Source organism: Natator depressus, chromosome 1 (genome assembly GCF_965152275.1).
Source record: "Natator depressus isolate rNatDep1 chromosome 1, rNatDep2.hap1, whole genome shotgun sequence".
In the NCBI taxonomy this organism is placed as follows: Eukaryota; Metazoa; Chordata; order Testudines; family Cheloniidae; genus Natator; species Natator depressus.
Window position 1 is genome coordinate 11886632 of NC_134234.1, and position 13267 is coordinate 11899898.

The 13267-nt window shown below is 43.2% G+C and overlaps 1 protein-coding gene across 1 annotated transcript in view; it reads left to right on the plus strand.

The window, feature by feature from the left end:
• RNF169 (ring finger protein 169) overlaps positions 1 to 13267 on the plus strand; it is a 47840-nt gene that overhangs the window by 7955 nt on the left and 26618 nt on the right. Inside the window, exon 2 of the mRNA XM_074942874.1 lies at positions 11495 to 11571. Within this exon, the coding sequence (XP_074798975.1) occupies positions 11495 to 11571 (77 nt within the window). The remainder of the gene's footprint in view (positions 1 to 11494; positions 11572 to 13267) is intronic.

Here is a 13267-nt window from a genome sequence, read left to right on the forward strand (position 1 = left end):
ATATCTGCTGGGAGAGCAATACAGCGGTGCACAGACAATCCAGGAAGTTTTTGGAAAGTGTAGGGGACAATTTCCTGGTGCAAGTGCTGGAGGAACCAACTAGGGGCAGAGCTCTTCTTGACCTGCTGCTCACAAACTGGGAAGAATTAGTAGGGGAAGCAAAAGTGGATGGGAACCTGGGAGGCAGTGACCATGAGATGGTCGAGTTCAGGATCCTGACTCAAGGAAGAAAGGAAAGCAGCAGAATACGGACCCTGGACTTCAGAAAAGCAGACTTTGACTCCCTCAGGGAACTGATGGGAGAATAACAAGAGGGGGAAAGGAATCCAGGAGAGCTGGCTGTATTTTAAAGAATCGTTATTGAGGTTCCAGGGAGAAACCATCCTGATGTGTAGAAAGAATAGTAAATATGGCAGGCGACCAGCTTGGCTAAACAGTGAAATCCTTGTTTATCTTAAACACAAAAAAGAAGCTTACAAGAAGTGGAAGATTGGACAAATGACCAGGGAAGAGTATAAAAATATTGCTCAGGCATGCAGGAAGGCCAAATCACACTTGGAGTTGCAGCTAGCAAGAGATGTTCAGAGTAACAAGAAGGGTTTCTTCAGGTATGTTAGCAACAAGAAGAAAGTCAAGGAAAGTGTGGGCCCCTTACTGAATGAGGGAGGCAACCTAGTGACAGAGGATGTGGAAAAAGCTAATGTACACAATGCTTTTTTGCCTCTGTCTTCACGAACAAGGTCAGCTCCCAGACTACTGCACTGGGCAGCACAGTATGGGGAGGAGGTGACCAGCTCTCTGTGGAGAAAGAAGTGGTTCAGGACTATTTAGAAAAGCTGGACATCCACAAATCCATGGGGCCGGATGTGCTGCATCTGAGAGTGCTAAAGAAGTTGGCGGATGTGATTGCAGAGCCATTGGCCGTTATCTTTGAAAACTCATGGCGATCGGGGGAGGACCCGGACAACTGGAAAAAGGCTAATGTAGTGCCCACCTTTAAAAAAGGGAAGAAGGAGGATCCGGGGAACTACAGGCCTCAACTCAGTCCCTGGAAAAATCATGGAGCAGGTCCTCAAGGAATTAATTCTGAAGCACCTAGAGGAGAGGAAAGTGATCAGGAACAGTCAGCATGGATTCACCAAGGGCAAGTCATGCCTGACTAATCTAATTGCCTTCGATGATGAGATAACTGGCTCTGTGGATGAGGGGAAAGCAGTGGACATGTTGTTCTTTGACTTTAGCAAAGCTTTTGACATGGTCTTCCACAGTATTCTTGCCAGCAAGTTAAAGAAGTTTGGGCTGGATGAATGGACTATAAGGTGGATAGAAAGCTGGGTAGTGATCAATGGCTCCATGTCTAGTTGGCAGCCAGTATCAAGTGGAGTGCCCCAAGGGTCGGTCCTGGGGCCGGTTTTGTTCAATATCTTCATTAATGATCTGGAGGATGGCGTGGATTGCACCCTCAGCAAGTTTGCAGATGACACTAAACTGGGAGGAGAGGTAGATACGCTGGAGGGTAGGGATAGGATACAGAGGGGCCTAGACAAACTAGAGAAATGGGCCAAAAGAAATCTGATGAGGTTCAACAAGGACAAATGCAGAGTCCTGCATTTAGGATGGAAGAAACCCATGCACTGCTACAGACTAGGGACCGAATGGCTAGGCAGCAGTTCTGCAGAAAAGGACCTAGGGGTTACAGTGGATAAGAATCTGGATATGAGGCAATAGTGTGCCCTTGTTGCCAAGAATGCTAACGGCATTTTGGGCCGTATAAGTAGGGGCATTGCCAGCAGATTGAGGGATGTGATCGTTCCCCTCTATTCGACATTGGTGAGGCCTCATCTGGAGTACTGTGTCCAGTTTTGGGCCCCACACTACAAGAAGGATGTGAAAAAATTGGAAAACGTCCAACGGAGGGCAACAAAAATGATTAGGGGATTGGAACACATGAGTTATGAGGAGAGGCTGAGGGAACTGGGATTGTTTAGTCTGCGGAAGAGAAGAATGAGGGGGGATTTGATAGCTGCTTTCAACTACCTGAAAGGGGGTTCCAAAGAGGATGGATCAAGACTGTTCTCAGTGGTAGCAGATGACAGAACGAGGAGTAACGGTCTCAAGTTGCAGTGGGGGAGGTTTAGGTTGGATATTAGAAAAAGCTTTTTCACTAGAAAGGTGGTGAAGCACTGGAATGCGTTACCTAGGGCGGTGGTGGAATCTCCTTCTTTTGAAGTTTTTAAGGTCAGGCTTGACAAAGCCCTGGCTGGGATGATTTAGTGGGGTATTGGTCCTGCTTTGAGCAGGGGGTTGGACTAGATGACCTCCTGAGGTCCCTTCCAGCCCTGGTATTCTATGATCCACAGACTATGCCTAAGATTTCCAAAGGGATCCGCAGCTCCATTTGAAATTTTTTAGGGGGTCTGTAAATGAAAAAAGGTTGAAAACCACTGCTCTAAACAGTCCATTTCCCAGGATAGACAAGGACCCAGTGGGAGAAACAGCTCAAACAATGTGAAGCGGGGGATAGAGCCATAGTAAAGGGGTAGGAGACTGACAGAAGGAGGGAGTTGCTGTACGAGTGGCAATGACTCCTAGCTGAAGACAGCATTTGGTGCCTCATTCTGTTGACCAGCAGAGATTGGGACAGCTGAAGCTAGAACACTTAGCAGCAAAAATATATGAGAATGAAAACAGTTATCTATAACTCAAACTATAGTTTTATCCATCCACCCCCCACACACACTGAATTAAACCCCTTCCTTTCTCTCTCCACACAAGCACTTGAGAATTGCTCAGGGCTCTGTGTGTCTTTTATAAGGTGGGGGCCCATTTTATTCCCACTGCATTCAAAAAATGAAACAAAGCCACTCTAGGTTGGAGGAATATCTCTTTACAAATTGAAGCTTACCCCCAGTTCTAGTAGGCCTTCATGAATCTGGCAGCTAGTTTGTATTCAGTGCATTGCTGTCATTCATAAAATGGCTTGTTAATTATGAAAGAGCTTCAAGAAGCAGGACGTTTGTGACTTCCCTGCCCTAGCATGGGGGTAATTGAATTGGGGAAATCTTTATCTCACTCTCTGCTAGCCATAACATGCAGAGATAACGTCATTATCCTGTCTAATATTTGCCATAGTAAAAATGAATAACAATAATTTAGATACAGTTTAGGCCTGCATCTAGCATTGCAATTTAAGGGGACTTGTTGTTAACTCACTGGTAATAATGCAAATATTAAATTATGTGGCAGCACCCTAATGCCCCAGTGAGGATTGAGGCCCCTTTATGTGAGATGCTGTACCCACACATAAAACAAGGTCCCTACCCTGAAGAATTTATAATCTAAAAACACGAGCCAGACAAATCCTAATACGCAGATGTGAGCAAAACATAAAGGTACTAATCTTATTAGTTACATTTGTTTCCCCCCTGAACCATCCCTTCTACCATCATCTCCCTAATTAACTATAGGAACAGATTACCAAGGCATGTGGCAAATTCTTCAGCACTTGCAGTCTTTAAATGAAGATAGGAAGTCTTTCTAAAATGCATGATCTTGTTAAGCTGCAAGTTATTAGGCTGGAAGCAGGAACCACTAAGTGAAATTCTGTGGTTCATGTTTTGCAGGAGGTCGGAGTAGATTATTTGTATTTCAGTAGCACCTATGAACCCTACGTATAGACCAGGACCCCACTCTGCCCGCCACTGTACAAACACAGAACAAAGAGACATAGTACCTGCCACAAAGAGTTTGCAATCAGAAAACAGACAGCAGGTGGATACTGACAGATGGGGCAGCAGAAGGAAACAATGAGACAGTATTGGTCAGCATGATAGGCAGCAGTCTCACCATACTTGCTGCCTAGCTATTAAGTTTTAGCAGGCCGATGATTTTGGAGATTATTACAAAGTCCCATTTGGCCTTGAAATATATGAATCCTTCTGTTTGGATGCCTCGGCTAATATGCTCCTCCACTGCTGACTCAAAGTGCTTCCGCTTTATATTGTATTGTATTTTAATGCTTGCCTGTTGCCTCACCTTTCTGTATGTCTCCTTCCCAAGTCTGTTTCAGCCCTAATCCGCATCTACACCTTCCCTTATTCCTCTTTTGTGCATTTTCAGTATACTTCACAGTTTTGCTGCCAGGGGTTCTGAAAGCATCCTACGTCTCTGATGGCCTGCTTCCTCTCTCCCACCTGCTCTGGTTGCTGCTGCTCAGGTCTGACTCCTGGGAATTAGTATATTCTACTGCCTGCATGTTTTGGGACAGCTGTGGGGATATTATATGACATAAATTGTCCAAACCTTAAGATAGTGTAAGTGTTTGCTAAGGTTTGAGAAATGAATTCCACTCTCGAAGACCATCTTTACTATCATAGGGATGGAAAAGACTTACTAGGTCATCTAGTCTCTCTCTTTCTGGCATTGCAGGATTCTTCCCTGCAGTGCATTCTCTAGTGCTTTGCCCAGTCTAGTTAAATAATGGAATTTCCACCACTTTCTTTGAGAGAGCAGGCTACTTACTAGATCTCACTTTCAGGAAGAAATTACTGCTTTTTTTTTTTTCTTTCATCCTAAATTTTCTTAATTTCTGTCCTTACCTTCTAGTTATATTCCTTGGATTGTTCTAAGGAATTCCTTTCCCTACTCAATGTTCACATCCTTAAATCTTTTGAAGGTTGTGAAAAACTTCTTCTTTTTCTGAAGATAAAAGAATAAATAGGTTTTATCAGGGCTTCCTTCCTTCCTGCCCCCATTTCTGCACCTCTGTATCACTGAAATATTTACATAAACATAATTTATATTTAAAAGCACTAGCCTCTGTCTGTGAATGAAAACATTTTCTACTTTAAAATGTAAAAAGGGAAGTAGGGAGACCCTCAAAGTTTTTATGATGTCTACCAGGAAACCAAGAGTGACAGTGGTCTAAGGGCTTGTCTACACTGGCACTTTACAGCGCTGCAAGTTTCTCGCTCAGGGGTGTGAAAAAACACACACACACACACCCCCGAGCACTGCAAGTTTCAGCGCTGTAAAGTGCCAGTGTAGACAGTGCATCAGCGCTGGGAGCTATTCCCCTACTGGAGGTAGGTTTTTTTTATAGTGCTGGGAGAGCTCTAATGTTGCTAGTGAAGACATGCTCTAAATGCTCAAAGAGAGAGGAGCGTGCCCAGGGAGCGGGATTAACTGAGTGGATGGAGTTATGAACTTGTAGGATGGAATTGGTTTAGCAGAATGTAGGAGCTTCTGGAAGATGAACAGGGCATCTGATGATGTTTCCATATAAAGCTAGCTAGTTCATCTTATTTTTCAGTCTTCATATTTTTGAATGTACTAGGTGTCTGTTTCTCATTCTAACTCTAATAAATGTGAAAGCTGCTGATCAATACCAAACAAGCGACTAGTGACCACCAAATGTGTGTGTGAATTTGTCTGACTCATCATACCAAAAGTTGAAAAGTGATAGGTTATGAGTGATTGAATAGACTGAAGTTACAAAAACTGAATTATTCTGAAGTAAAATCTCAGTGTTAAGTAACAAGATAGAAAGTATGTACAGTCATCTCAATTAGTGCAGAAAATCTGTGTATTTGGCTTCTTCCAGGTCAAATATGCTGAATGAAATGCTTGAATGAATTGAATGAAATGCTATTTGTTGAAATAAAAGTGCAGATCATTGAGTTTGATCCCATATACTTTTGATTCTATCATAGCCATCAAAGTGTTACCACAATGATAATTAAGTCCTCATTCCAGCTCTTCTGGCAGCTCTCAGACATCAGTTTGATTCAGAAGCAGTTTCTGCTGGTTCCCTCTTCTGTTTACACAAGCAGTGGCAAAGATAAATCAGGGATTGTACTACAACAACTGAAAGGCAATTTCTTGAACTTTTAGGCCAACTACATTGACATTAACATAGCACAAACTAAGTGAGAATTTAAAGAAACATTTGAAGGACATCATCCTGGATACACATCCAGACAGATTTAAACTTCCACTGCCCCATACTGAAAGTGAGGGAATAAAGGAAAAATTAAAGAAGTTAAAGAATCAGTATTGACAGTAATGCAAGATGATTGGCTAAAGATAAGAAATTATCTGATGATGTCTACAAACATCTGTACAGGAAAGACTGCTTTCCTTCTTAATATTGATTCTGTGTCTGAAAAAATAGCCACAGAATACAGGGTCCAGATGGCTGAAGCTGTCATCCAAGAATGTAGAGAAGAGTGTGACATGGAGGTCTTTGCCATTTTTCATACAACAAAAGTAAAATGGGAGGGGGGACCAGTCTTCCTAAATCTGTAACGTATGGTGGTTCAGCACACTAAGCCTTATTATGTAAGTAGTAATCTAATAGAGTTCTAAAGCACATTCAGAAAGTTTAAAAATGAATTCTTCCCTGGTCAATCTCATTTAAGGGGGGAGAAGATTATTGCCCAACTTCCCAACACAGTGGAGTCGCATCTTACATGGGGGTTAGGTTCTAAAGTCAGCGCATAAAGCGAAAATCACGTATAGTCAAAATTACCCTTGAAAATCCCTTAAATCACCCATAAAGTACAGTATACTGCACATGGTTTTGTGTATACTGTACAACCCTGTACAGTAATATGTATAAAGTATACAGTAATGTACAGCATATAATAGAGTACCTATGCTAAATATAATTTTACAATACTGTATTTTTAATTACGGGGGGGTAATTACAGGGGGACATCAGGGCTTGATGTCGATCCAGGAGACGGAGGTGACGGAGAGCGAGTCGTAGATGAAGTGGGTGGCTCTGGTTCAGCTCAAGAAGTTGATTGCGTAGGCTCATCTGCTGCTGGTTGTTTTTCCTTGAAGTGATCGGCAGCTGTCGCTGTTGTCTCTTGAGCTGCTCAAACGTTTCTTGATATGGTCTCAAGTTGTCCGTAATACTACGTGTGATTTTGAGGCTTCGTTCCACAGAGGGGTCGTATTCAGAAATCATTCAATGTTTCGCTGCTTGTAACGCTTCAGCAGATTTATGAAGATTCCATCTTGCTGGCTCTTCCTGTTTGTCGTCGTCATCTTCATCTTCTATAGACTGTTTTATCAGTTCCTCTAACTCTTCATTAATCAATGTGTCTCTCTCTCTCAATTAATTCTTCAATTTCTTCCTCAAGGATGTCGACGAAGCCATCACCACCCACTTGCCTGGCCACCTGAACAATGCGTTTCACTTTGTCAATGGTCGGGAAACCCTTAAAATCATTCACACATTCTTTCCATAGGTTTCGCCAACATGCATTGACTGTTTTCAGGCTTGATTGCATCCATTGCCTGTTTAATATAAGTGATGCAATCAGCAATGTTGAAGGACTTCCAACACTCCATCACATTGACTGGGATCAGCATCCATAGCGCTATGTATCTGTGAGAATGTAAGCCTCGTGTACATGGCCTTAAAACAGCGAATCACGCCTTGGTTGAGAGGTTGGAGGATGGAGGTTGTATTGGGGGGGAGAAAGACTACTTCAACATCATTATGCGCAAACCGGAGTGCCTCAGAGTGGCCAGGAGCATTGTCTATGATCAGCAACACTTTAAAGTCAAGTCCTTTCTCTCCGAGGTACCGCTTGACCTCTGGAATGAAACACTTGTGGATCCAACCCAGAAATAATCCAGAAATGCTGCCATCACCCAAGCCTTTTTATTTATTTGCCAGAACACAGACAGGAGATTTTTGTTCTTGCCTTTTAGGGCTCAGGGATTTGCAGCCCTGTAGAGCAAGCCCAGCTTTATTAAATGCCCAGCCACATTGCCACAAAACACAGTCACATGGTCTTTAGCTGCTTTAAAGCCAGGGACTTGTCTTTCTGATTTTGAAATGTAAGTGCAGTTGGGCATTTTTTTTCTAGATGAGCCCTATCTCGTCAGCATTAAAAACTTGTTCCAGAAGATAGCCCTTTTCTTCTATGATTTTCTTCAATTGTTCGGGGTAGGCTTTTGCTGCCTCTTCATTGGCAAATGGAGCTTCACCAGTAGTCTGCACGTTTTTGAGGTTGAAGCGGTTTCTAAAACTGTTAAGCCCACCTTGGCTGGCTTTGAATTCCTTCTCATCAGAAAGCTGTCCCTCTTTGGGAGGTTTGAACAGTGCGTAGAGGCTAAGAGCCTTTTCTCGCAATGTGTTGCCATCAATAAGCACACGTTTACAGTTTGTCTTCCAGCCATAAGTTTAATGCCTTTTCACTCTTCACTAAAGTCTTATCACGCATCTGGCTTGTCGCCTTAACAGTTATTGGAGCACTTGATGCCCCAGCTTGACGAATTTCTCTCTCAAATCTTGATGGCATGGATGCTAGATTCATTGTGGCCATTTTTACGCACCACGTTGGAGACCGACATACCGTCTCTCAATAAATCTAACACAGCCAGTTTTTCCTCCAGCGTTGGAACAGATCACTTGTTTCTTCAGTTGAGCACCAGATGAAGTAGTTGGCTTGCGTTTAGGGGCCATGTACAAAAAATAAGTATCTTTAAACACTAGAATCACACTCAGCAGGGCAAGATGCTCACACTATGAGAGGCACGTGGGAACTGAGACCGACTGAGGGAACAGCAGATTCACGTCTCCCATCTCACGCTCACTCACGCTCATTGAGTGTAATGGTGGGCGGAATCGCCCGCACTATTTACAAGTATCTTTTTTTTTTTTTTTTTGGCAAAGCACACATAGTTGAATTTGCGTAAGTTAAATGCGCGTATGATGCAACTCAGCTGTAGATACTTTGTGAGACTGAGAACTAAATTAGTGGCTTTGTCTGAGCTGTGTTTGGAACCAAGTGGGGTGTGTATGTAGGGATGGCAAAAGTGACTATGCCAGTATTATGTCCATCCACACCTTGTCCTGGGGCTGTTTGGGGGGGGGGCAGCTTCTGCCTCTTTCACAACTTACAGCTGCTCTGCACATCTGTTTAGGAGACCCAAAGAGCCGCCAGGTATAGCTGTGCCCCTACACAGGAACTAATGACAGAGGGTGAAAAGCTGATTATACTGGCTCTGCACCACGTGGGGATTCCATAGTGCCGGGGAATTCTTAGCTGGCTAGTTAAACTGGCTTTACAGCTACTTGTGGCTAAGAGTCCGGCCCCATGTCTGTCTGTATTTGACTCCAGATATCGTAAGTGTGGTGAATACATTAGGTATAAGGACTTCGTTCATAACACACAATGTGTTTTACATAGTAAGGGATCTACAGAGCCCATATGCACACAAAGTTTCAGCCGTTTGATGTTAAACCAACTTACTAAACCAGTGTAACTTTGTGTGGATATTCTTATGTCAGTTTAAACCTCACTTATATTGGGTTGCTAAACCAGTGTAAGAAGATTATAAGATGATGTAAGAATGTCTACACCCAGAGTTGTACCAGTTTAGTTGAAATGGTTTAGCATCATGTTTTTAGTTATACTGGTGCAACTCATGGTTTTTTTTAATTTCTTTTCTTTTTTTTTTTTTAAAGACAAGTCCTAAATGTTGAAATGCAACTGAAGGTTGTTTTAGGCATATTACAGGTTCCACTGTTGCAACACCATCTCAGCAGAAATCTGGCTTTATTAAAATTAACAACAAAGAACTGGAGCTGCTCAAGGACACAATTGAAAAACGGTTTGGAGCAGCTCTGGAACTTTTCCGTTACTTTAGCCCACGTGACTGGTCCCAAATACAAAGCTGTTAGGTTGAGGAGAGGATGAAACTTGGGGGATGGAATTGTCAATGCTAGTGAAGCTATCATAAGTCTCATATTTTTCTAGCGTTATAACTCTTGAAGTCATGGGACTAAGAAGAAATTTCAGCTTTAATTTAAAAAAGCAAAGTAAGTTTATACAATTAATGGTTGACCAGAAAAGCTTGACCGTTTGCTCCCTAAAGGCAGAAAGACCAGAAGGACAAATAAAAATGAACCCAACATTTATTTCTGAAATTCTCATCTCATGCTTTATAAACCTTTTGGTGTTGGCAATACTGGTTCCTTCTTTCTAGTATTTAAAATTGAAGCTCCAAATCTATACCCCAAATTCACCCTTCTGAAGGAGGTTGTCTTGTGTGTTTGTTGTATCAGAATGTTGGAAAATCATGAAAGCTAAGTCATGGAAGACAAGAGTTGAATTCAAAAATTTTCAACTTTTACAATGCCTGTACTGTCCAGCCAGCTCTCTTATCAGTTGAGTGTGTGTTTTTAGCATGGCTGAAATTTTGTGATAGGCAAGTGACTGTAAAAGCAAGTAAGTTGATGTAGATATTGATACTGAAAAGCAGGCACAAAAGAGTGGTAGGACCTCACTAGTTAGTAGGCTGGAGACTCTGTTGTGTTCTTTTAAGTTAGTTACACAGTTGTGAACTTTTCATTTTGGACTATAAGGATGCCCTCTTACGTTTGAGGAATAAATCTGCTTAAAAACTGACTTGCATGGTTTGATTTTGTTTCATTTCATAAAACCTTTTACTCTCTCTTCCCCCCCCCCCTTTTTTTTTGGTGGAGCTTGGGGATGGTTGAACAAAATTATAGAACAAAAAAAACTAACCCCATAAATTTTATATAAAATAGGCCTAGCTTGCCTGTATTAATGCTGCATCATGGGTATGAAACATGTTTTTTTCAGGTTGCTTGCTCTTTTGGATTCCTCTTAAAAATTTCTCTGACTCTAGAGTGTAACTGGTCCAGACTTGTGCTGTATAAAAGTGGGTGGGGACTTTTAAGCTGACATTAGGAACTTAATAGAGTAACAAAACTTACTGCTGTGGAACTTAAAAGTGACTGTTCACCAATATGATAAACTTGGTTTTGTTTCTTCTACTTTAGTTTTGTTTTAGTGTACTCAGGAAAGAGTTGAATAAATTGTGTGAGACTTAAGAATGCTGAAGTTACTCAGTGCATTGCAAACAAAATACAAGCTCTGTTGTCTAATTATAGTTAATAAGACAGCTAATTGAGAAGTTCACACTGTAAAATGTTTGTGTAGGTGAATGGAATGTAGATCTCATAGGTATATTGATAAATGTAACAGATCATTTAAACAAAATTTAGAAAATATGTTTCGATTAATAGCTTTGTTTAAATGGAAGCAAGAGACGTATAGGAATAAGGATATTGTACTGCCTTTGTAAGTAAAGACTTGTAGATGATCTTGCTAGTTTGGTCTAGTATAGCATAGCGCTGGTTTCTATTTCTGGCTGTGCCACTGACACACTGTGACACTTCAAGCAAGTTGCTTAAGTACTGTTTGTTTACATGCGTGTAAAATGGAGATAACACCTCCATTGGGGGTTATGACGCTTAATTGCTTGTAAAACGTTTGGAGAACATTAGAAGTACTATAGAACAGGGAAGTGTTATTGCTTGGCACTTAGCTTTCAGAACACTTTTGTGTATTGAGTTGGGAGAGCAAGACTGTGTAACAAGGGTAGCTCGACGATATTCCTAATTATCATACTTTAATGTATGTTCCCTTTTTTCTTTTCTTTCTAGACTTTATATTCAGAGCACCCATCAAGTTAAGCAAACCAGGGGAACTGCGTGAGGAATATGAAAGCCAGCTGAAGAAGGTATAGTATTTTGTTTAATTGTGACTTTCTTCCAGAGTAACTTGGAATCCTTACAGATATGCCTGCTTACCTATATGGAGAATTCAAAGCGTTCTTTTCTTTTCTAAAACAAAGGTCATTTATCCCTTCACACCATTTCAGTCAATTCAGGAAAATGTTGGCAGTTGTCAGTAGTTCTGGAACCAGCAAACTGCTATCTTAGGCCATGTCTACACTACAAACTTTGGTTGACACAAGTTACGTTAGGGTACAACCTCCAAAGTTTGTATACCACTCATGCGCATGCATACTTGGCTATTTGCATCAGCGCTGCACGTGTTCACTAGGAGTGCTTGTGTTGATGAATAAGGCTGTGTGCCATGCACTACCATCTGGTGTGATGCCTTTTGGGAACGCTTTGCAGTGGATTGTGGAGTAGAAATGAGTATCCTGGGATCTCTAGGAGCTAGGGGTCAAATTCCCAGAATGCAGCTTTCTCTGTCCCATGATGCCATCCATGTCCCATAACTTTCTCACCCTTTTTTTTAAATCTCACAAACTGGGCAGCACTTTTCAGTGTTCACCATCTTTGACAGAAGCATGGAGCCCGCAGACCTCTCTACTATTCTCACGAATGCAGCAAATACAGGACACACGATCCTCTTCTGTTTGCAGACCTGCTGGAAGTACACCTCTACCCTGATATAACGTGGTCCTCAGGAGACAAAAAATCTCACTGCGTTATAGGTGAGACCGCGTGATATCGAACTTGCTTTTCGAACCTTTTCCTTGTTCCCTGACCGCCCCCCCTCCAAAGACCCTCCCATCCCTAATCACCCCCAGGACCTCACCCCCTACCCACCCCCCCTGCTCCCTGTCCCCTGACTGCTCCAACTCCTATCCACACCCCTCGCCCCCTGATAGGCACTCATCAGCAGCAGTGGGAAGTGGAGCAATGCGGCCCCAGCTCGCTCCACTCCGCCAGCTCCCAGCCGCGGCGCTCCGCCTCTTGCTGCCAGTGAGTGCGGGGAGGTTGGAGAAAGGACACTGCCCGTACTCCCCTGTGGCGGGAAGCAGAGCGCAGCGACTGGGAGCTGGCGGAGTGGAGCAGGCTAGGGCTGGGCTGCTCCCCTTGCACTGCTGCTGGTGAGTGCGGGGGGGGATCCCTTCCCCCAAGGCCTTACCGCGAGCGACACTGCTGGGGCAAGGAAAGCGGAGCAGGCTGCTCCCGGCCCCCCCGCTAATCCCCCGGGCCAGTCTGGGACTGCAGGGCCCCCGAAAGTGCCCCCCCCCCAACTCCTGCCTCCCAGACCTGGGGGGGAGAAGCCCCTGACTGCCTCCATGACCCTCTGCCCCTTATCCAACCCCTTGGCCCCGGCCCGGCCCTGCACCCTTAACACGCTGCACAGAGCAGCGTGTTGGAGCTTTACTGTGTTGTATGCAAACCCGTATTCTATCGGGTCACGTTATATCGGGGTAGAGGTGTACTGCAACAATGGTGGACGTGATGATTTCTTGGAGGACAGTTTGCTGGAAGACATAGCGAAAAACAGTTCAAGGTTGTTGGTGACATTCACAGAGCAGCTTCAGATGGTGGAGTGCTGCTTCTGGGCCAGAGAAACAAGCACTGAGGGATCACATCGTAGTGCAAGTTTGAACAATGAACAGTGGCTACAGACCGTTCGGATGCGAAAGGCCACATTCTTGATCTATGTAC